This window comes from Papio anubis, chromosome 1, assembly GCF_008728515.1.
Source record: "Papio anubis isolate 15944 chromosome 1, Panubis1.0, whole genome shotgun sequence".
Lineage (NCBI taxonomy): Eukaryota > Metazoa > Chordata > Mammalia > Primates > Cercopithecidae > Papio > Papio anubis.
The window spans coordinates 110891858-110917560 of NC_044976.1; the positions used below are offsets into that span (position 1 = coordinate 110891858).

The window sequence follows — 25703 nt, forward strand, 5'->3', positions numbered from 1 at the left end:
CTAAAAATACAAAAAAATTAGCTGGGTGTGGTGGTGGGCGCCTGTAATCCCAGCTACTCTGGAGGTTGAGGCAGGAGAATCACTTGATCCTGGGAGGCAGAGGTTGCAGTAAGCCGAGATGAGGCCATTGCACTCCAGTCAGGGCAACAAGGGAGGAAACTCCATCTAAAAAAAAAAAGAAAAAAGAAGAGAATCCTGGCCTTCAAGGAGTTTACAGTCTAAAAGGGGAGATTAAGAAGTACATAAAGCACTCTGAGAATTCAGAGAAGGAAGAGATCACTTAGCAGATAAAGGAAAATAAAAAACACTAGGAGAAAAACACCAGCATACTCAGGTTGCCATAATCTCTCCTAAATTTTCATTTATCAGTTTAAACTTATCAACTAATTAAGTTTGACAGTTGTAAACCTGCAACTTTCCTTCCTAGACTTCAGTTCTAATGGCTCAGTATTGTGAAAACTGTAGCACAGGTTTATATCATATAAGAAAACATGGTCCTAGTGTTTACAGCCTTCGGCAAGGTTGCTTCTCAGCTAAATCATAAAAAGAGAAGTTAAACAGAAATGTACTAGTTTACAGAGAAAAGAACAGATGATAAGGCAGCTGAGACACAAAGTGTAGACTGTTCTTTTGAGAAGCCTGGCTTCCTAAAGGCAGGAACTAGACTGAAACACTATCAGCAATCATAATCCTACATATTTCTGGTTCTCCTTCTAGTTCTTTGGCTGCTCTTTTTCAAATCGTTCTTCATAAAGATTGTTTGGGTCCTTTGCCTTTCTATATACATTTTAGAATAAGCTTGTTACTTTGTGTGTGTGTGTGTGTGTGTGCGCGTGCAAAATCCCTCCTGGGATTTTGATAGGGATTGTATTGAATCTATAGATCAATTTGGAGAGAACTGTCATCTAAATAATATTGGGGCCAGGTACGGTGGCTCATGCCTGTAGGCTCAGCACTTTAGGATGCTGAGGCAGGTGGATTTCTTGACCCCAGGAGTTCGCAACCAGCCTGGGCAACAGGGCGAAACTCTCTTTCTACCAAAAATACAAAAATTAGCCAGGCGTGGTGGCACGCACCTGTAATCTCAGCTACTCGGGAGGCTGAGGCACGAGAATCGCCTGAACCCAGGAGGCGGAGGTTGTAGTGAGCTGAGATCTTGCCACTGCACTCCAGCCTGGGCGAGAGTAAGAGTTGGTCTCAAATAAATAAATAAGTAAATATAATTGGGTCTTCCAATCCATCAATATGGAATGTCTCTCCATTTATTTAGTTTAATTTCTCTCAGCAATATTTTAGTGTACATGTCTTAAATTTCTTTTGTTAAATTTATTCCTAAGTAGTTTTTGTTGTTATTATGATTGCTACTCTTTTCTAAATTCAATTTTCAGATTGTTCATTACTAATACATAGATATATAATTAATATTAGTATATTTATCTTATATTCTACAACCCTGTTGAACTCATTTATTAGTTCTAAGAGTATTTTCATTTTTACGGATTTCTTAGGATTTCCTATATAGAAGATCATGTCACCTTTGAATAAGGAGAGTTTTACTTCCTCCTTGCCAATATGAATGCCTCTTATTTCTTTTTCTTGCCTGGTAACACCAGCTAGAACCTCTAGTAGAATATTGAATAGAAGTGGTGACAACAGATATCCTTGTCTTATTCCCGATCTTAGGGGGAAAGCATTCAGTCTTTTACCATTAAGTATAATGTTAATTGTGGGTTTTTCAGGGATTTTTTTTTAAATCAGGTTGAGGAAGTCCCCTTCAATTTGTAGTTTGTTGAGATTTTTTCTTTTTATCTTGAATGAGAGCCAGATTTTGTCAAATGCTTTTTCTGCATCTATTGTGCTTTATTCTATTAACTATGGTGCATTACATTTTCAGATGTTAAACCAAACTTCCATTTGTGAGGTAAATCCCACTTGGTCATGGTATATAAGCCTTTCTATATGTTGCTAGATTCAGTTTCCTAATATTTTGTTGAAGATGTTTGTGTCTATATTCATAAGGGCTGTTGTTTTATAGTCTTTTTATATCATATTATCTTTGGTTTTGGTATCAGGAAGATACTGCTCTCATCAAATGATTTGGGGAGTATTCTTTCCTCATTTATTTTCTGAGTTTGTGAAGGATTGGCATTATTTCTTTTCTAAATGTTTGTAAGATGACAGTTCTTGTTAATATCTTTAATCTTGGTGTCCTTTGTTGCATTTAGCACAGGGTTTTGCTCAATAATTATTTGGAAATAAATTGAATTAGACAACTACATCCCAGAAGTAGCTAAAATAGTATTTAAACAGTGTCCTGAATTTCAACCAAAGGCACTTTTAAAATGGAGAATACTATGACAAACAATCTAAACTTAAAACTACTTGTAAGTTTAAGAAAACTAAAATATTTACTTACTAGGTAATAGCTCTCTATCAGCCATCTCTGTGCAGCTGGGATAAGGGTAAAATAGATGTCCTTTCTCTAACGGGTGTGGAATCATTCTAAAAGCTGAGAAAAAAAAGCTTGTGTTGATACTCAATTCTGTCTCATTTACCATCCTATACTATAGATCAAAGCTATTTTGGAGACAAATTTATATAAAAATTTCACATAGTATTTTATTTTCTTTTTTAGTGAGACATTTAGATACAAGAAACAAAGTAAGCAAAAGAATGAATAAGGGGAAGGATAAGATTTATTTAGATAATAGTGAACGGTCTAGTCTGGCTGGAGTAAAACTATAGGGAGTGGTAGATGAGACTGGCTGGGTCCTTCTTTGCTTCAGTCTCCTCATTACAAACACAATTGATAATTCCAAAGAAGAATTGATAATTCTGCTTCTTACAGAAATCTTCATATAACTGGGATGTATAAACTGTTGTGGCCATTACTACTGGCAACCTAAAATAGTTTTCAAATGGCTCCTAACTTCACATGTGGGTTTTACCAAAGCTTTCTATGAGCAGATTTTTTTTTTTTTTTTTTTTTTTTTTTGAGATAGAGTCTTGCTCTGTCGCCCAGGCTGGAGTGCAGTGGCACGATCTCAGCTCACTGCAAGCTCTGCCTCCCAGGTTCCCGCCATTCTCCTGCCTCAGCCTGCCGAATAGCTGGGACTACAGGTGCCTGCCACCACTCCTGGTTAATTTTTTGTATTTTTAGTAGAGACGGGGTTTCACCATGTTAGCCAGGATGGTTTTGATCTCCTGACCTTGTGATCTGCCCACCTTGGCCTCCCAAAGTGCTGGGATTACAAGCGTGAGCCACCGCGCCCAGCCTATGAGCAGATCTTAATCTAGATCAGGGGTCACCAAAGTATGGCCCTTTGGCCAGGTCTGGCCCACTAGGTTTTTGTAAATAAAACTTTATTGGAACATAGTTATGCCATTCATTTACATATTGGCTAAGGCTGTTTTCATGTTACAAGAATCAAGTAGCTGTGAAAAAGACTGTATGGCCCACAAAAATCTAAAATATTTACTATTTAGCACCTTACAGGAAAAGTTTGCCCACCCCGATCTAGATTATCACCAACTACTGTAGATTTATTAAAGAAGAAATCTTTATTGATCTATTCCATTAGCTAAGTACATAAATCTTTAACACTGTCAATAGGTTCTTGGAAACTGTGACTTTAAGTGAAATGTCATATAATAAATGACAATTTTACCATAGGCTAACTGATATAAACAAGAGTTAAGTTCCTTGGTCACAAAACATCACCAAACTTCTACATAAAGATTCAAAACACTTCTTATATTAAACATTGAAATAAATGTGAGCTATACATACATTTAAGATTCATAAAAACAGGATCATTATTTACCCAATTATTTTAGTTCAGGGTCAAGCATGGCCAGAGCCTATCATGGCAGCCCAGGGTGCAAGGCAGAAACCCACCCTGGACAAGACACCATTCCAGTATACCACTCGCACACACCCCCCACTCACTCATACTGAGACAATTTCGATACACCAATTAACCTAATGTGCACATCTTTGGGATGTAAGGGGAAACCCACACAGGCATGGGAATATCTTGCAAACTTCACACAGACAATGGTCCTGGCTGGAAATCTGTTTTTTGTGTTTTTTTTCCCTCATCAACATTATAATAAATAATGTTGAATGAAACAATCTTATTTAAGGGCCTGCTGTAGTCATCAAAATTGTGATAAGATTTTTGTTTTTCCTTTCGTGTTTGGCTCTATAAACTTTTGTCACAATTTAGACTTTATTGATTGATTGATTGATTGATTGATTGAGACAGAGTTTTGCACATGTTGCCCAGGCTGGAGTGCAATGGTGCGATCTCGGCTCACCGCAACCTCCGCCTCCCAGGTTCAAGCGATTCTCCTGCCTCAGCCTCCCAAGTAGCATGTGCCACCACGCCCAGCTAATTTTGTATTTTTATTAGAGACAGGGTTTCTCCATGTTGGTCAGGCTGGTTTCAAACTCCCGACCTCAGGTGATCCACCCGCCTCAGCCTCCCAAAGTTCTGGGATTATAGGTGTGAGTCACCAGGCCCAGTCTAGACTTTATTTTACCACAATAAAAAGTAGTTATTTGTCCAAAGTCGTAGACCAAATTAGTAAATTAGTGATAACACTAATAAATCATTGATCATGATTCATGAAATACAGTATAAATCATAAGTGGTTGGGCACGATGGCTCATGCCTGTAAACTCAGCTCCTTTGGGAGGCCAAGGTGGAAAGATTGCCTGAGGCCAGGAGTTCAAGACCAGCCTGGGCAACATAGCAAGACCTCATCTCCACATACAAAGTAATAAATTAAATAAAATCATACACTTATTGAAAACCTATTTGCCAAGCAGAATATCAGGCAGTGAGGACACATACAAAATGAATGAGATAGAATATCTGCTTTTGAGGAGCTTATGGACTACTGGAGAAAAAGCAAAAGTAAGTTGAATTACTCAAAGACATTCAGTTTCTCAAGTACATAATCCCAGTTTTATTAATCTTTTCTTTAAAAACATACACACACACACACATATATATATATTAGAGAGAGTCTTGCTATGTTGCCCAGGTTGGTCTCGAATTTCTGGCCTCAAGTGATCCTTCTGCCTCAGCCTCCCTAGTAGCTGGAACTACAGGTATAAGTCACCACACTTGACTCATCAATTGTATTTATATTGTTATTGTCAAGCCACAGTATCTGGCCTTTAGCAAATGGTTAATGCAGAGGTTCCCAAATTGGTTCAAGATAATTTCACTTGCTAATAGTGAGTCCAAACAACTTTAAAAATTTATGTCCTAATAATTTAGCAGCAATTTGGAAAAAAATACACATAAAGTTAAAAAAAAGAATCAATAAATCAATTTTCTTGTTTCATTTTTAAATGACCATAATTTCTTACTAATGAGATATAGGTATAAGCCTGTTAGACACTGTACGACTTCTCGAAACTTGGAATCACATTGGACACTACCATCTTCATTTCCTATTTCACATTGATTTTTGTGCGGTACTTCTTTTAATCACAGCAACTAACAAAACTCCAGCTTGCAAAGATGTAATGATATTGAAAGGAATGAAGAGTGATCTAATGTTGAAACTGTGAACTGTCTGGAGCTAATAGTTTAAGTAATATCTGACAGATGTCGAATTATTATTATTATTATTTTTGAGATAAGGTCTCACTCTGTCACTCAAGCTGGAGTATAGTAGTGCCATCTCGGCTCACTACAGCCTCGACCTTTTGGGAGGCCTCAGCCTCCCAAAGTGCTGAAATTACAGGCATGAGCCACCGTACCTAGACTTGAGTATTGTATTTTTGTGTTTCCATTGAAAATTTAAAATGTTCTACAGCACTCCTGTGAATTGCTGCAACATCCAAGGTGCCTCAGAGTAGTTTGGGAACTGAGGGGGGTTAACCAATTTTAGTGAATAAGCGTTGAATTTATTTTTGAATTTTTATTAATAGCTGTGGTGTACTTTTCAAAAGAATTATGTGAATCCTACACGTAAAATGTTTTAATTAAGCTTCTTTACTTTCTTGGTGGTTATAAGAAGCAACAATTAAGAGATCGGGTAGTTAGTTTAAAACAGTCCAATTTATTCTCCAAAGAAGATACACAAACGGCCAATATACACATGAAAAGACCTTCAACATCACTAATCAGGGAAATGCAAAACACCACCACAATGAGATTCCACTTCACATCCATTAGGAGAGCTATTATTTAAATAAAGAAAAAAACCCAGAAAATAACAAGTGTTGGCAAGGATGTGAAGAAATTGGAACTTTTGTGCCTTGCTGGTGGGAATGTAAAATGGTGCAGCTGCTATGGAAAAAAACACTACTGAGCTTCCTTAAAAAAGTAAACATAGAATTTTATGATCCAGCAATTCCATTTCTGGGTATATACCCAAAAGAACTGAAAGCAGGAACTCGAACAGGTATTTGTACACCAATATTTGTAGCAGCATTATTCACAATAGCCAAAAGGTAAAAACAACCCAAGTTGAATGGGTGTCTGTTCATTAACAGATGAATGGATAAACAAAATGTGGTATATACATACAATGAATTATTCAGACTTAAAAATGAAATTCTGACACGTATTACCAATATAAATGAATTTCGAAGATATTATACTAAGTGAAAAAGGCCAGACAAAACAGAACAAAAATTACATAATTCCACTTACATGAGGTACCTAGAGTAGTCAAACTCATAGAGACAAAGTAGAATGGTGGCTGCCACGGGCTTGAGGAAGGCAAGACTGGGGAGTTATTATTTAATGGGTACAGAATTTCAGTTTGGGATAATGAAAAAGTTCTGTAGATGGATGATGGTGATGTTTGTACAACACTATGAACGTACATAATGCCACTGAACTATATGCTTAAAATAGTTAAAACTAAATTTTATGTTGTATATATTTTACAATAAAGAATAGGTTGATATTAATTATGAAGAAAATAGCTCCATGTTATATACATCTGAAAACAAAATAAAACAAAAAGAGACCAATTTTTAAAATATTAGAATAGCTCAACCACATTAAAAAATTGTAAGTCAAAGGGCCAAGTTTTCATTCTCTTTCCTTACAAATATGTAACTTAAATGAACATATGGCAGAACACCATAACAGTTTCTCACTCTGCTTTTGCGGGATCAATATAACATTATGCATTTCTACCAATAAACCAAATATCTCATCACTGATTACCGTTTGAAACCAATCTGAACAACAAATCCTTATGGAAACCCAGACAATCTCATTTAAAAAGACTGCCTGTGAATGCAATGAATAGTTAGATTAGTGTTCCTTTTGGAAAAGAATACTTACTGCCTTCCCATGTACACTGTAACAGATTAAGAGCACCTTCTATTCGTTTCCAGTGCTGAAGATGAAAGAAAGCATAGGCAATTGCTTCACTGTCACCCCGTTTCAGAATGTGTTCTGGAGGTAAAATTAAACTTTTCATCTCTAATAAATACTGAAAAAGTAAAACACACACATATACACACAACAGAAAAAAGAAAAATTAAACTGTGTTAAATTCAAACACCCATAAAACTGTAGATTCGAAGTGTTAGAAAGTCAACCTGATTTTTTAAAAACTAATTGAAATGACATGAAGATTCTACTGATAACGTGTATAAAATGCTTATATATGCAAATTATGAAAACCAGAATATTTCTGTAGGTAAAAATAAGGTGATAAATGGCATATGTGTGGCCTGGCTAAATACAAAATGGAAACTCGAGCTGAGGAGGTAATATGAGAGCAACTATTTATTTTTCCAAAAATGAATTAAATGTAAAAATTACACTTTCTTTTTTTTTTTTTTTTGAGACGGAGTCTCGCTCTGTCACCCAGGTTGGAGTGCAGTGGCCGGATCTCAGCTCACTGCAAGCTCTGCCTCCTGGGTTTATGCCATTCTCCTGCCTCAGCTTCCCCTAGTAGCTGGGACTACAGGCGCCCGCAACCTCGCCCGGCTAGTTTTTTGTATTTTTAGTAGAGACAGGGTTTCACCATGTTAGCCAGGATGGTCTAGATCTCTTGACCTCGTGATCCACCTGTCTCGGCCTCCCAAAGTGCTGGGATTACAGGCTTGAGCCACCGTGCCCAGCCCATATTTTTTATTTTTAAAATTTATTTATTTTTTATTTTTAATTAAGCCATTTCCTACTGAAAAGAAGAATATAAAAGTTATGAAATCCAATTTTGGAACAATATTTGTGGCAACATTCAATTCTTTTTTCTCTTATTTACATTTTATAGGTGAAAGAACTTAATTGTGGAAAAGTTCAATTAAATTCATATTTACTAAGTTCAAAGCACTATGGTTGTTAGGGAATACCAAAGAACACTCTGCCTGTTCTCTGGAGCTACAAAATGCAATTGAAAAGACAGATTTCTTAAGTGAATAATTATAACAAGACTCTGGTGAGTACTTTATCTGAGGTAGAAACAACGTACAAGGCCAAGCGCAGTGGCTCATGCCTATAATCCCAACACTTTGGGAGGCTGCGGTGGGCGGATCATGAGGTCAGGAGATGGAGATCATCCTGACCAACATGGTGAAACCCCATCTCTACTAAAAATACAAAAATTAGCTGAGTGTGGTGGTGCCTGCCTATAGTCCCAGCTACTCAGGAGGCTGAGGCAGGAAAATCGCTTGAACCTGGGAGGCGGAGGTTGCAGTGAGCCAAGATTGAGCCACTGCACTCCAGTCTGGCGACAGAGAGAGACTCTGTCTAAAAAAAAAAACAAAGAAAAGAAAAAAAAAAGTGCAATATATGGGAATACAGATAGAGGTATTAATTTTTTAAATTTAGTTTTTAAATAACAGCCTTTATTGAGATGTAATTCACATACCTTAGAATTCACCCATTTAAAGTATACAATTCAAGGATTTTTAATATATTCAGAGCTATGTGCAACTATCGCCAAAGTCAATTTTAGAACATTTTCATCACTTCAAAAGAAAATCCTGTACCCTTTAGTCACAACTCACTTCTCCCCTACTCCCCCAACCCCCTTAAGCAACTACCAATCTATCTTATATCTCTATAGATTTGCCTATTCTGAATATTTCATACAAATGGAATCATTTTGTGACTGGTTTCTTTCACTTAGCATAATGTTTTCAAGGTTTACCCTTGTAGCATGCATGGTACTTGTGCCTCATTTCTTCTTATGGCTGAATAATACTGCATTTTATGTATGGTATATATGTTCTGTTTATCCATTCATCAACTGACAGATATTTGGTTGTTTTTAGCTTTTGGCTATTATGAATAATGTTGTTACAAACACTTGTGTATAAGTTTCAGAATGAACATATGTTTTTGTTTCTCTTGAGTAAGTACCATGGAGTAGAATTGCTGAGTCATATGATAACTCTATGTTTAGGAAGTATTATGATTTAGGGGCTAGAAATAAACCACTTGATGGGATTTGACCTGATATTTACAGATAGGTAGAATGTGGATGAGCGGACCGGGGAGTGAGGAGAACAGCAGGAGGACATAAACAAAGCACAGGGCCATCTTGAATAAAGGCACTGAACCAAGAGAGCACAGTGCAGGATGCATTTAATGTGCCTGTTAAAGAAGTTGTAGTCTACCAATTCTTCTTCAGTTATGAATCTAAATTCTATCTTAAACTCCTAATGAGAATACTTGTACTAATATTATCATTTATAACAAAAGCAGTGTAATCACAGTTGCTATACCAATCAAATGTACTTGTTATATGTAGAAAGATACAAAGTTAACTATTTGTACAGCATCTTTACTATTAGTCAACTTAAAACCTTTAAAAACTTATTTAGTTAGCTAAATACTATCTCCAAAGACTGAGACCAGAATGCACTTGCCCTTCTAGAATAGGTTTGAAATTACCTCTTTGGTTCTAAACAATTTGATATCAAATTATGTGTCATAAGATACAAATTATGTTAACTTCTCTTATAAAATATAAAAAGAGAAACATTCCAGAGGTGTCTCAAAAGATACATTCTCAGATTTCAAATTCTAGTTCCTCAGGTTGTTATACAAACTAATGGGATAACATAAATTAAAGAGCTGAATTTGTGAAACACTTTGTAAAACTGCTACAAGCGATAAGACTCTAGGAAGACTCTTAAAAACAAAAAGCTGTAGTGGTTTCAAAATTTAAGCCTTAATTTATTTAATCAATATACATGTACTCCTCATATTGTATCTAAAATAATTTTTTGGTTTATGAAATCTACCTTTCCAACAATTACTAAGTTTAATGCCCATCTTTAATTACTCTTACTCTTGATGTCTTTGGCTTTCTTCTCAAAGTGTAAGAATGTAGTCTGCTCATCAATTTATTTTAGCAGATGTCACAAACTATGAGATTATTTACTAATCCAGTTTGGGGACTTAACATTTCCCATTCAGTTTCTTAAAGGAATGCAGCAGAGGTTGTGTCCTGGTCAAGCAAAGCCCATTTGATGCCTGGTTGGGTTCTCTCCCCTTAGTGCTTTGGGCCTATATTCAGGAGGGTAATATTCTTTCTAATCCCCTCTAATCCTTGCCCATTTTTTTAAAACACAGTAAAAGATCACTCGCACCAGGCGGCTGTGGGAAAATGGACTCAAATAGCTGACCTCTGACATGACTCCTTATGTTCTTTGCAAGCGCACTAAGAGCTTCTTCAGTAGGAAGCAAAGAAAATGTGGCAATCACAGTGGAATTGTCATCATAAAAAGAATACTGAGTTTTCAGAAGAAAACTGCATAATACTTAACCAGGTTCTTTCTATTAAAATTCTGTTTCATTTCACAGACAAGAGACAAAATATCCCAAATCATTTTCAGTGAATTTTAGAACTCAGAAACCTTAAACTCCAACACGTTAAGTATTTAGTATATTCGTAACCATTTAGCAAATGTAAGCAAAGATATTCAGTTAACAATTATTCAGTAAAACTTATATTACAAAAAATATCAATTTGATGTGAAAAAACACTTTTATTTATTTTTTTTGAGATGGAGTCTTGCTCTGTTGTCCAGGCTGGAGTGCAGTGGCTCAATCTTGGCTCACCACAACTTCTGCCTCCCGGGTTCCAGTCATTCTCCTGCCTCAGCCTCCCAAGTAGCTGGGACTACAGGCACGAGCCACGATGCCAGGCTAATTTTTGTATTTTTAGTAGAGACGGGGTTTCATTATGTTGGTCAGGCTGGTCTCGAACTCCTGACCTCGTGATCCACCCGCCTCAGCCTCCCAAAGTGCTGGAATTACAGGCATGAGCCACTGTGCCTGGCGAAAAAAAAAAACTTTTTAAAACAGCAACTATATACCTAAATTTTTACTGTTTAATAATCTAAGTGATAATTCAGGTGGTAAACACACATGGCAAACTTATTAATAAATTATACTTCAAGATTTTATATTAAAAATATTTTCTATTTAATCATTTTAAAAATCTTCCTTGGTTGGGCACAGTGGCTCACGCCTGTAATCCCAGCACTTTGGGATGCCAAGGCAGGTGGATCACTAGGTCAGGAGATCGAGACCATCCTGGCTAACACGGTGAAACCTTGTCTCTACCAAAAATACAAAAAATTAGCTGGGCGTGCTGGCGGGCGCCTGTAGCTACTTGGGAGGCTGAGGCAGGAGAATGGTGTGAGCCCGGGAGGTGGAGTTTGCAGTGAACTGAGATCGTGCCACTGCACTCCAGCCTGGGCGACAGAGCAAGACTCTGTCTCAAAACAAAAACAAAAACAGAAAAGCAATTTTTCAATTCCTGATTAGACAGTGAAATAAAAGTTGACCCCCAAAATATAAGAGAAAAATTTCAATTTAAGGAAAAGGTGTATAAATTATAAAATTATTATTTTATCTCCTTCACAAACTGCTACTCAGGAATTTCTGCTACCCAGCATAGGCTGTAACTTACTACACTATAAAAACCGTATCCTTAAAATTGTACTACCACGCCTAGCATATTACACGAAAAGCAAGTATTAAAATACTCATTGGCCAGGCATGGTGGCTCACACCTGTAATCCCAGCACTTTGGGAGGCTGAGACAGGCAGATCACTTGAGGTCAGGAGTTCGAGATCAGCCTGGCCAACATGGTAAAACCCCGTCTCTACTAAAAATACAAACAATTAGCCAGGCGTGGTGGTGGGCACCTATAATCTCAGCTACCTGGGAGGCTGAGGCAGGAGAATTGCTTGAACCCGGGAGGTGGGTGTGGCAGTAAGCTGAAATCGTGCCATTGCACTCCAGCCTGGGTGACAAGAGCGAAACTACATCTCAAGAAAAGAAAAAAAAAACTTATTAACTGACTTAATCTGATAAATACAGCTGAAATGTCTTCAAATTCAAATTTATATTTTAGTTTTTACCAAAGATATATTTTAATTCTCCGGGAAAACTAAAACCAAATATAAAAACAAAAAACTCTACTATCCAGACTTTAATTTTCTAAGAAGAATATAAAAGATTAAAAACTGACCGATGATTTTTTTGTTTTTTTTTTCTGCTTAGTAAAGTATATGCTCAGTCTACAGAAATGGAAACATAACAAAGCTAAGTAGTAGAAAATAATATGTTTGGAGAATAAAAAAAATAGAGAAACTAAAGACAGGGCATGGTGGCACATGCCTGTAGTCCCAGCTACTCAGGAGGCTAAGGCAGGAGGATAGCTAGACCTCAGAAGTTTGAGGTCCCTGCCTAAAACAACAACAACAACAACAAAAAAACCACAATAATCTGATTTATGTTTGTCTGGATTTCTTTTTTTATGCATAATACATTTTGTACCTCCCTTCCTGTCTCTATACAGATCTAACTTTTTTTTTTTTTTGGAGATGGAATTTTGCTCTTGTCCAGACTGGAGTGCAATGGCATGATCTTGGCTCATCGCAACCTCTGCCTCCTGGGTTCAAGTGATTCTCCTGCCTCAGCCTCCCGAGTTGCTGGGATTACAGGCATGCACCACCGCACCTGGCTAATTTTGTATTTTTAGTAGAGATGGGGTTTCACCATGTTGGTCAGGCTGATATCGAACTCCTGACCTCAGGTGATACGTCTGCCTCAGCCTCCCAAAGTGCTGGGATTACAGGCGTGAGCTGCCCGGCCAATCTAACATTTTTAATTGTTGTATGGTATCACATTATATATTTCATAATATAGTAAATACGGTCATGGTAAAATCATACTGTCATCTTTAAAAGGTAAAAAATGGTATTATTAAGCAAAACTTGTAAAATAGTTATGTAAACTGGCTTAAAAATTTCAAGAAATGATGGTTCTAAAATTTTACTTTTTTTTTTTTTTTTTTTTGAGACAGGGACTCACTCTGTCACTCAGGCTGGAGTGCAGTGGTACGATCATAGCTCACTGCAGCCTCGACCTCCTGGGCTCAAGCAATCCTCCTGCCTCAGCATTCTTAGTAACTGGGACTACAGGCACACACCACCACATTTGGCTAACTTTTTTATTTTTTATTTTTGTAGAGACAGGGTTTCACTATGTTGCCCAGGCTGGTTTCTAACTCCTGGGCTCAAGTGATCCTCTCACCTTGGCCTCTTGAAGTGCTAGGATTACAGGTGTGAGCTGCTGTGCCCAGCCTACTTTCTTTAACTTAGATAGACTTTTAAAGCAATGCAGTTCTAAACTACAGACATGTCTGTTTCCCAGTGTTTACTGAGTGTCTATATAGACTAGGAAGAGTATTCGACATTAAATGATAAGACAAGCACCCTGCTTTTGTTCACAGGGAACTAAGGGAGAAACATATAAACAGACCAATTAGAAAAAAAAAATATGATTGAGGTACTGAAGAAACAGAGAAGAGAAAGCCGTTATCTCTTCTTGGGAAAACTAGAAAAAAACTCCTTATAAAGGAGACAACAGATGAGCAGGGTCTTAAAGAATGAGTAGAAATTTGCCAGGTAGAGAAGACAATGGCAGTGGGATATGTTGAGGCATGACCAATCCAGGGAACAGTGACAATGGACATAATGAGCAAAGCAGAACTGGCAAAGAGTAAGGCTGGAGACAGATACTGGCCCAGAATATGAAGGACTTTTATAGGTGTAATACTAAGAGGTTGGTCCTTATCCTGTAGGCAACTGGGATCAAGCAGAGGTCTTTTAAGACTTGCTATTTAGGTAGATAACTCTGGCAATAGCTGGAATGGAGAAGGGCTGATGGCAGAAAGATGAGTGAGGAATCTGTTCTAATAGTCCACACAAGAGATGGTAAAGTATTTGAGATTCTTTCTATATCTATCTCTATATGTTTAGTAATGCATAGAAAATGTCTGCCAATATATACACCAAACAGTAGCAGGTGGTTACTTCAGAGAAGTACAATTGGGAGGGAAGAGAACAGGAGGTTTCCACTCGGTAAACGTCTGAAGAGTCTGAATTTTTTAAAAGTACCTATTACTTTTGTTATAATAATAATAATAACATATTTTAAAAGTACAGGTAATGATGGCAAACAAGGGTCAGTGACGGGGGGATGAGATAGATGGCTAGATCTGAAAAACATTTCAAAGGTTATAATATGAGTTGGTAATTTGGAAATGGCAGAGGTAAGGGTTAATGAAGAGGATAATGAAGCCATAAATCAAAATATAGAAATAAGCGAGAGGCAGTTTGGCAGTTTGAAGAAAAGACTTAACAAATTTTTAAAATTCTGTTTGAGACACATTAAAGTGTTTGAGGTACCTATCATGTGATTTCCACAACTAGATGAAAATGCTAAGTCAACGGACAAAGAAAGAAGCCAGAGATAAAAGACACAGATTTGGAAATTATCAGCAAATAAAATATAGCTGATGACACAAACCAAAGCTGGGACCTACTATGTGCTATCGGACCTTCCATATTACCTCTGAATCAGCCTATTGTGTCTGTAATGAGAAATTGCTTGGGACAATTTTAACTAACAATCAACTATGAACAATACATTCAAATGAGTAAAACAAGAGAGTTTAGCCTCTTGCTTTTCACTAAAAATAAAATTATTAAGGCTCCTTTGGAAGCTATGGTTAAAAAGACATAATGATGTATGGTCTAGTGGTTTCTTTTATGACTCTAAAGCCCTATCTATGCTTACACTCAAATTTACTTTAATTTTGAACTGCTTTGATCTTTATAATTTATCTTTAGATTACTCTTTTCTATTACTTTGTAAATCTTACAACAGCTTTTGACCAAAAGCAATATAATTCTGACCTGAAGTAATGATAATGCTTTATAATCTTCGTCTTAAAAGCAGAGGTTAAAGAAAAATCTCTCTGAAGGCATCTGAAATTAAGGTACTTTGCTCTTGATCAGTCATGCACACAAAGAACCAATTTATCTCTGCAATTAGTTTTCTCAGTGCACATTCTATGAGATTGGACAGGCAGGGCGAATGCAGAGTCCACATTGGTATGTATTGGGGGAGACTAAAGACAGTTCTCATATAGAAAACAAACAGAACTGCTATGTGAATAAACTGAAAGAAAACATAATACTACCTAACAGTTTCAGGAGCAAAGTAAAGTGACTTATACTGAAGGGAAAAGGAGAGAAGGCTGGAGAGGGCATTTGCTACAAGAAACTTCCTTTCCACATCATCCTACAGAGCCACACCTCAAGATATAAGCATTTCATATCTCAACTCTTCTACTTAGGCCACACTACAACACAAGGGAAAGGCAAAGGTTTCATTGTGCTCTAAGTCTGGGTCACAGACTTCAACACCACTTCTCCTTTGCTCTCTTTACTCCTGCTATGCCACTCGGAATGTCAACTGAGCACCTGTTTCCCTTTTATCTTTTATATATGCCGGCGCTATGATATAAGTAGTTTAGCCAATGAAATGCAAGCCTGCTGCTAAAGAGCTACTATCAGCCAGGCACAGTGGCTCAGCACTTTGGGAGGCCAAGGAGGGTGGATGACCTGAGGTCAGGAGTTCAAGACCAGACTGGCCAACATAGTGAAACCCCATCTCTACTAAAAATACAAAAATTGGCCAGGTGTGGTGGCGGGCACCTATAATCTCAGCTACTTGGGAGGCTGAGGCAGGAGAATTGTTTGAACCCAGGAGGCAGAGGTTGCAGTGAGCCGAGATGGTGCCATTGCACTCTAGCCTGGGCAACAAGGCAAAACTCCATCTCAAAAAAAAAAAAAAAAGAGCTACTATCTTCTAGGGTGGATAAGACTTGTAACATTCTATGGGCTTCCATTTCTGATCAACCAGAACAGATTTTACTTTCTACGCATCAATTTATTTTTAAAACTTTCCCTGCACGTAAAAGTCTCCAGGTATAGTCTACTTTCTTGGCAGCACAACACTAAAAACAGTTTTATTGTAAAATAAGAAATAGTAATTTTTATTTAATTATTATTATTGAGACGGAGCTTTGCTCTTGTTGCCCAGGCTGGAGTGCAATGGTGCGATCTCGGCTCACTGCAACCTCTGCCTCCCAGGTTCAAATGATTCTCTTGCCTCAGTTTCCCAAGTAGCTGGGACTACAGGCGCCCACCACCATGTCTGGCTCATTTTTTTAAAAAATATTTTTAGTAGAGACAGGGTTTCACCATGTTGGCCAGGCTGGTCTCAAACGCCTAACCTCAAATGATCCACCCATCTCAGCCTCCCAAAGTGCTGGGACTGCAGGTGTGAGCCACCAAGTCCAGCCAAAATAGTAACTTTTAAATGTTACAGATAACCTATTCCTAAATATGTACTCCAGTTACAGGGATTTACTAAACATACTTTTGTTATTGTTTTGTTTCTTACTGCTCTACTTTACTCTTGCCCGAAGGGCTTCTTCTGTAAGACACAAATAAACTGTTTTCAGGGTATTGTAACTAATTTAAATGAGTTATTACCTAACTATGATTATGTTATTAGCTAATTCAAATTAGTTAATTCCTAACTGTTTTCAATATCTTCACCATTACCTCATCTCAACAAAGGAATTCCCCCAAACCTTATACATTCCAAGGCTACAAGCACTAAAATAACATCCACAAAGAAGCAAACACTGGAACAACTCAAAGAAGATGGGCCATGCACAATGGCTCATGCCTGTAATTCCAGCACTTTGGGAGGCCAAGGCGGGTGAACTGCTTGGGCCCAGGAGTTTGAGACCAGCCTGGGCAAATGGCAAAACCCCATCTCTACAAAAAATACAAAAATTAGCTGGGTGGCATGCACCTGTAGTCCCAGCTACACAGAAGGCTTAGGTGGGAGGATAACTTGAGCCCACCAGGCTGAGGCTGCAGTGAGTCATGATCATGCTACTGCACTCCAGCCTGGATGACAGAACAAAACCCTGTCTCAAAAAAAAAAAAAAAAGGCAACAGAAATAAAGTGACAACCACCATGATCATCAATAATATTGCCTGACACTCAGACACCATGTTAAACACTTCACATACATTATCTAATTTAATCAGAAGGCATTATATTTTTATAATGCTTTCCATGCTAAGTCAAATTCTTTTTTCTTTATTGAGGTATAATTTTAAATACATAGATCTTAAATATGCAGCTTGATGAGTTTTGACAAATGTAGATAAGTAATGCCCAAATCAAGACATATTTTCTTTTATTTTTTTTTTCTTCCTTTTTTTTTTTTTTTTTTTTTTTTTTTTTTTTTTTTGAGACAGAGTCTTGCTCCATCACCCAGGCTGGAGTGCAGTGGCGTGATACAGGCTCACTGCAACCTCTGCCTCCTGGGTTCAAGTGATTCTCCTGCTGCAGCCTCCTGAGTAGCTGGGACTACAGGTGCATCCCACCATGCCCAGCTAATTTTTTGTATTTTTAGTAGAGATGGGGTTTCACCATGCTGGCCAGGCTGGTCTCAAACTCCTGACCTTGTGATCCGCCCGCCTCAGCCTCCCAAAGTGCTGGGATTACAGGCGTGAGACACTGCACCTGGCCATCGAGATATCTTCTTTCACTCCAGGGAGTCCTCCTTTCCAGTTAATGTCTCACCTGACCACCTGAGGCAAACAGTGTTTTCATTTCTACCACCACAGATCACTTTTTGCCTTTTCTTGAACTTCACATAAACGAAAACATTCAGTATGTACTTGTTTATATGTCATATTTTTGGTTTTATTCATGTTTTGCTTGTATCAGTAGGTCTTTTTATTGCTGAATACCACTGTATTGTAACTTATTTATCTATTTACCTGTTGAAGGACATTGGGATTATTTCTAGTTTGGGGCTATTATAAATAAAACTGCTATGATATTCATGTTCAACTCTTCTTATGGACATATGATTTCATTTCTCTTGGGTATATACCTTGGAGTAGGATTGCTGGATCACAGGTTGAAGGATATGTTTAATTGTATCAGAAATTGCCAGTTTTCCAAAGTGGTTGTACCATTTTGTAATCTTAGCAGCAATGTATGACAGTTCTGACTTCCATATTCTTACTGATATTTTATCAGTCTTTTAAATTTTAGTCATTCTGATAGATGTGAAAGTATTACTTCATGATTTTATATTGCATTTTTCTGATAACTAATGATGTTTAACACCTTTTCTTTTTTTGCCTGCTTCATTTTACCTTCATATAAACATCTCTTTATGTGTTACTGGACATACCAATATTTTCTTTTGTAGTATCTGTTCAAGGCTTTTGCTCATTTTTTAATGTTGTGTTTTTTTATATGTATATATTTTAGATGAGTCCTTTGTCAGATAAACATATTACAAATATTTTTTTCCTGTCCGTGGCTTGCCTTTTTGTCTTCTTAACACTAAGATGAGCAGACTTTTAAAATTTTGATAAAGTTCAATTTATAATTGTCTTTTCTTATAATTGCCTTCTATGTCCTAAGAAATCTTTCTTTACCCCCAGCTTTCAAAGCTAGTCTTAGATGTTTTGGTCTAGATGTTGTATAGTTTTAGTTTTTAAATTTAGATCAACGACACATTTCAAATTAATTTTTCTGTATGCTATGTGAAAAAATTCATGATTTCCCCTACCACATTTAGATATCCAGATGTTCTAGTACCATTTGTTGAAGAAGTTCCATTTCCCCATTGAATTGCATTGGTGCTTTTGTCAAAAATCAATTGACAGTATATATGTGGATGTTTTGTCACACATATGACAGTATATATGTGGATCCATTCTGTGATTTTTAATAGGAATTATTTTACATTTGAACATAAAATAAAATTTAGAATTCAACTGTAGTATGCTTACTTTAAAAATCTTCAACAAAATATTACAGCAAGCTATTGTTAGATCTTAAAGTTGGACAACATTATTCTAACTGATACGTGAAGTGTCATACCAAGAATAGTTACATCTATAGTAGATCACTGACACTCATGGATCTAACATTTACAATTTCTACTCTTTGTGGGAGCTCTAAATACCCATGATTTATAGCAGCCATCATTTTGCTAAGGCACAAATTTGAATAATGTGCTTTGAGGCTTGTGCACACATGTGAATGATGTACCTAATGAATACATCTAGCAGCCTCTTCAGTATCCGTATCTCAGCAAGGTTTGTGACCCATTCTCATGTTTACATTTCATAGGTGAAAATAAACGTAATAGTGGCATTTTCAAATATGGATATTCACAATGGTTCTGGATCACATTAATCAAGAGTGTCAATGGTCTATGTAATAATAATGTTAAAGAATACCTTATAATAAAAAGATAAATAGAATACCTTTAATTTAAAAAACAACAACAACAAATTTAGGCCAGGCACAGTGACTTAAGCCTGTAATCCTAGCACTTCAGGAGGCTGAGGCAGGAGGATCCCTTGAGCCCACGAGTTTGAGATCAGCCTGGGCAACAAAGGGAGACCCTGTCTCTTATAAATAAATAAATAAATAAATAAATAAATAAATAAATAAAATATATAAATTAAATAAAAATTTAAAAATATGCAACTTGAACATATATCTGTCCAAAGAAAAATACAAACAGCCAATAAACATATTAAAGTGATGCTCAAATATCATTAGTCATTAGGGAAATACAAAACAAAACTACAATGAAATGTCATTTCATACCCATTGGGATAACTATAATAAAAAAGACAGATAATAATAAGTGTTTAGACAAATGTAGAGAAACTGGAACTCACACATTGCTGAGGGAATGTAAAATAATGCAGTTACTCTGCAAAACAGTTTGGCAGTCTCTCAAAAAATTAAACAGAATTACTTACGATCTATCAGTTCCACTTCTAGGTGTATACTCCAGAGAAGTGAAAAATCTATGTCCACACAAAAACTTGTACATGAATATTCACAACAGCATTATTCATGCTAGTCAAAAAGTGAAACCAACCCAAATGTCCATCAGTTGAATGTATAAACAAAATGTGGTACGATGGAATAGTATTCAGCCATAAAATGAAGGAAGTACTGACACATGCTACATTATGCTAAGTGAAAGAAGTCTGACACAAAAGGCCACCATTATATGATTCAATTCATATGAAAACTCCAGAATAGGCAAATGCATAAAGACAGAAAGTAGATAAGTGGTTGCGAGGGAATGGGGGGTGACTATTAACAGGTACTTCTTTCTGGAAAAGATTCCAGAATTAAATAGTGGTAATGATTTTACAACCTTGTTAATATACTAAAAAGCACTGAATTATATCCTTTAAAAGTGAATTTTATAGTATGTAAATTATCTCAATAAAAAAGACAGTATCGGCCGGGTGCAGTGGCTCACGCCTGTAATCCCAGCACTATGGAAGGCTGAGGCGGGCGCATCACGAGGTCAGGAGATTGAGACCATCCTGGCTAACACGGTGAAACCCCATCTCTACTAAAAATACAAAAAATTAGCCGGGCATGTGGCACGCGCCTGTAGTCCCAGCTACTCAGGAGGCTGAGGCAAGAGAATCACTTGAACTTGGGAGGTGGAAGTTGCAGTGAGCTGAGATCGCACCACTGCATTCCAGCCTGTGTGACAGAGGAAGACTCCATCTCCAAAAAAAAAAAAAAAAAAAAACACAGTGTCTATAAAACCATTTGATGGCTGGATAAGAAAAGTATGAGATACCAGAATGAATGAAACAGAATGCTGTGGAATATTTAGAATATATGGAACATTTTCTACTGAAAATAAAACTGACAATTCATGTAGTAGCTGAAAGATACACAACCTTTTTCGTGTTTGGCAACTAAAAAAAAAGTTTACTGAGCCAAAGCCATAGCTCAATAATGAAAAATAAGTCAAAAACCATGAACACACGCTGTTCTAATTTTTTTACTGTGGTACTATCAGTTACTATACACTGAAATTCATTTAGTAGAATAAAAAAAACTATACAAGCTATCAATATTAATGAAATACCTAAAAGCAAATTCATTGCCTGAAGAAATGTAGATGATATTTCTCTATTGCACTTCTAATAGTTTCCAGCTTTAACAAATTGCATAGCTCTAGACCTACAGCCATTTCTGTTGCAGTTATGTGGAAAGTTGCCAAAAATATTTCCTGCTAAAACAGCTATATCCTTTGTCATTTTACTGCTAAGATGCATACAACCATTTGCATAATAAATTTGAGAGAATAAAATATGTATACACATATATTTGAAATGTCACTGTTACTTAGGTTGAGTAAGTTATCATGACTCACAATTGAACTGTGAAGAAGAAAACCCCTAAATCCTTTTGTTTGCTTGCTTCCAGCTGACAGTCAGGAATAGAGACCATTAACAGGAGAAAAAGAGGAGTCTGTACATACTTCATCAATTGTAAAACCCTAGCAAAAACAGCCAACCACAAATTCCAGAGCTCTCCCAGTTCATATAACATCAATGTTATTTAAGTGAGATATTATTCAGGTTGGTGAAGCTTAAAATTTCTCCAAAAATCTGGCTGGGCATGGTGGCTCATGCCTGTAATCCCAGCACTTAGCGGGGCCAAGGTGGGTGGGCCACTTGAGGTCAGGAGTTCGAGACCAGCCTGGCCAACAGGGTGAAACCCCATCTCTACTAAAAATACAAAAATTAGCTGGGCGTGGGGGCGCACGCCTGTGGTCCCAGCTACTCAGGAGGCTGAGGCAGGAGAACTGCTTGAACCCGGGAGGTGAAGGTTGCAGTGAGCCGAGATCACCCCATTGCACTCCAGCCTGGGTGACAGAGCGAGACTATCTCAAAGAAAAACAAATTCTCCAAAAACCTTAATAATTATTGTGTTTGATGACACTTGGCTTAAAGGGTCTATCTACAAACAATAATATCAGTTTATAGCATCACTCTACTTAGCTGGATATTTTGAAATAGCTGAATTGTCAAGTGCTTTGATATTTAATTGAGGGGAAAATGGGTAAATTTCTACCTATAAATAAAAATGATGCTAAAATGTTAAAGTGTATATGTGTGTGTGTATGTATATATATATATATATATATATATATATATAGTTTTATTTATTTATTTGAGACAGAGTTTCACTCTTGTTGCCCAGAGTAGAGAGCGGGTTTCTCCATGTTGGTCAGGCTGGTCTCGAACTTCTGACCTCAGATGATCCACCCGCTTCGGCCTCCCAAAGGGCTGGGATTACAGGTGTGAGCCACCACGCCCAGCCTCTATAGTTTTATTGAAGCATATTTTATATATCCCAAAATTCATGTTTGTAACCATAGACACATCTTGGACGTACTGCAAGTTCACTTCCAGACCACTGCAATAAAGCGAATATCAAAATAAAGCAAGTCACACAAATTTTTCGGTTTCCCATGGCATATAAAAGTTACTTTGCCCAGATCCACCAGAGGAATCACTATATATGGGACCTATGGCCTTACTAAATGTATTTCTAAAATAATAGGACTTCCAAGTCAAAATGACTCCTTGATCTGTGGGTTGCAGAATGGCTGTTGTGTTATCAGTTATGAAAACATTAATCTCCTTGTACATCTCCATCAGAGCTCCTGGGTGGCTAGGTACATTGTCAATGAGCAGTAATATTTTAAAAGCAATCATGTCTGAGCAGTAGTCTCAACAGTGGGCCTAAAATGGTGTGTAAACCATGCTACAAACAGATGTGCTGTCATCCAGGCTTTATTGTTCCATTTATAGAGCACAGACAGAGAAGATTTAGCATAATTCTTAAAGGCCGTAGGATTTTTGGAATGGTAAGCAAGCACTGGCTTCAACTTAAAGTCTCCAGCTGCATTAGCCTCTAAGAAGAGAGTCAGCTTGTCCTTTGAAGCTCTGAAGCCAGGACAACTTCTCCTCTCTAGCTATGAAAGTCTTAGTTGATTGGCCGGGCGTGGTGGCTCAAGCCTGTAATCCCAGCACTTTGGGAGGCCGAGACGGGCGGATCACGAGGTCAGGAGATCGAGACCATCCTGGCTAACAGGGTGAAACCCCGTCTCTATTAAGAAATACAAAAAACTAGCCGGGCGAGGTGGCGGGCGCCTGTAGTCCCAGCTACTCGGGAGGCTGAGGCTGGAGAATGGCGTGAACCCGGGAGGCGGAGCTTGCAGTGAGCTGAGATCCGGCCACTGCACTCCAGCCTGGGCGACAGAGCGAGACTCCGTCTCAAAAAAAAAAAAAAAAAAAAAAAAAAAAGAAAGTCTTAGTTGACATCTTCTTTCAATAGAAGGCTGTTTCATCTACTTTGGAAATCTATGTTTCTCAACATGAGCAAAGCAGAAAAAAGAAAAAGAGGAAAAAAAATTTAAAGAAAATCTTTTGTTTATTATATCTATCTTCATGGAATAAATATAACTCTAAATCAAAGAGGAAATTATAAACAAATTATAAAATATTTTGGGCCAAGGGAGGTGGCTCACACCTGTAATCCCAGCACTTTGGGAGGCTGAGGAGGGAGGATGCTTGAGGCCAGGAGTTCAAGACCAGTCTGGGCAACATGTGGAGATCCTCTATTTTTTTTTTAAAGAAAATATTTTGAACTAAATTATGTAAAAAATGTTGCTATAGTATGCAGTTAAAATTGTTTTTAAAGAATTTAAATTTTTTTAAAGAAAATATTCTGAACTAAATTATGTAAAAAATGTTGCTATAATATGCAGTTAAAATTGTGTTGAGAGAAGTTTCTAGATTTAACTGGGTATATCAGAAGTAAGTCTGAAAATTACATAGTTAAGTACCTATGTGAGAAGACACAGGAAATTAAAATAAAATAAACTCAAATTAACTTGAAGGAAGGCAATAAAGAGCAGAAGTGAATGAAACAGAAAATAAATAGTAGAAAAAAATCAACAAAGCCAGAGCTAAGTTCTTGGCAAAAACAAGTAAGATTGACAAAACCCTAAGGAATTTGATCAAGAAAAATAAAACTAGCCAATGTTAGGAATTAAAAAGTGGGGCCAGGTGCCGTGGCTCATGCCTGTAATCTCAGCACTTTGGGAGGCCGAGGCGGGCTGATCACCTGAGGTTGGGAGTCCGAGACCAGCCTGACCAATATGGAGAAATCCCGTCTCAACTAAAAATATAAAATTAGCTGGGTGTGGTGGTGCATGCCTATAATACCAGCTACTCAGGAGGCTGAGGCAAGAGAATCGCTTGACCCAGGGAGGTGGAGGTTGCAGTGAGCCGAGATCGCGCCATTGCATTCTAGCCTGGGCAACAAGAGCAAAATTCCATCTCAAAAAAAAAAAAAAAGACATTAAAAATTGGGTATTACAACTAATCCTGCAAATACTAATATGGCAATAAAAGGATTTTATGAATACTTTATGTCAATACATTTGAAAATTTTGATGAAATAAATTTTTAGAAAAATACAACTTACCAAAAACTAACATAAGAAACAAAAAATTTCAATAGTTATGATATGCTTAGAAATTGAATTTATAATTAAACTATTAAAGAAATGAAATTTGTAACTCAAAGTCTTCTCACAAAGAAAACTGAAGAATCAGATGGCTTGAATAACAAATTTACTAATCATTTAGGACAGAAATAATTCTAATTTTATACAAATTATTCCAGAGAATAAACAAACAGGGACCACTCTTTAACTCATTTATAAATCCAGAGCCAGGCACGCGTTTGCTCATACCTGTAATCCCAGCTCTTTGGGAGGCTGAGGCAGGCAGATTGCTTAAGCCTAGGAGGCGGAGGTTGCAGTGGGCCAAGAAGGCGCCACTGCACTCCAGCCTGGGCATGAGAGCAAGACACTGTCTTTTTTTTTTTTTTTTTGAGATGGAGACTCACTCTGTAGCCCAAGCTGGAGTGCAGTGGGGGCGATCTCGGCTCACTGCAACCTTCGTCTCTAGGACTCAAGCGATTCTCCTGCTTCAGCCTCCCAAGTAGCTGGGACTAGAGGCGCACCCCACCACACCCAGTTAATTTTTTTGTATTTTTAGTAGAGACGGGGTTTCACCATGTTGCCCTGGGTGGTCTCGAACTCCTGACCTCAGGCTATCCACCCGCTTTGGCCTCCCAAAGTGCTGGGATTACAGGCGTGAGCCACTGGGCCCGCATTTTTTTTTTTTAGTGGGACAGAGTCTCACTGTCACCCAGGCTGGAGTGTACTGGAACGATCTCGGCTCACTGCAACCTCCACCTCCTGGGTTCAAGCAATTCTCCTGCCTCAGCCTCTCAAATAGTTGAAGAGTCTGTCTTAAAAAGAAAAAAAAGGCTGGGTGCACTGGCTCACGCCTGTAATCCCAGCACTTTGGGAGGCTGAAGCGGGCAGATCACGAGGTCAGGAGATCAAGACCATCCTGGCTAACACGGTGAAAC

The 25703-nt window shown here is 37.5% G+C and overlaps 1 protein-coding gene across 25 annotated transcripts in view; it reads right to left on the reverse strand.

Moving 5' to 3' along the window:
- Nucleotides 1-25703, reverse strand: part of ST7L (suppression of tumorigenicity 7 like) — a 99976-nt gene that overhangs the window by 27475 nt on the left and 46798 nt on the right. For 17 of the 25 annotated variants that reach the window (XM_017945883.3, XM_017945892.3, XM_017945886.3 and 14 more), the window contains 2 exons: nucleotides 7323-7473; nucleotides 2417-2509 (listed from right to left, as the gene is read on the reverse strand). The exons of 3 other annotated variants lie outside the window; for them this stretch is intronic. In XM_017945883.3, coding sequence (XP_017801372.1) covers nucleotides 2417-2509; nucleotides 7323-7473 — 244 coding nt within the window. Of the gene's footprint in view, nucleotides 1-146; nucleotides 166-2416; nucleotides 2510-7322; nucleotides 7474-22556; nucleotides 22669-25703 lie in introns of those variants that run through there. 5 more of the 25 variants (XM_021922192.2, XM_017945874.3, XR_004176904.1 and 2 more) reach the window with 4 other exon arrangements.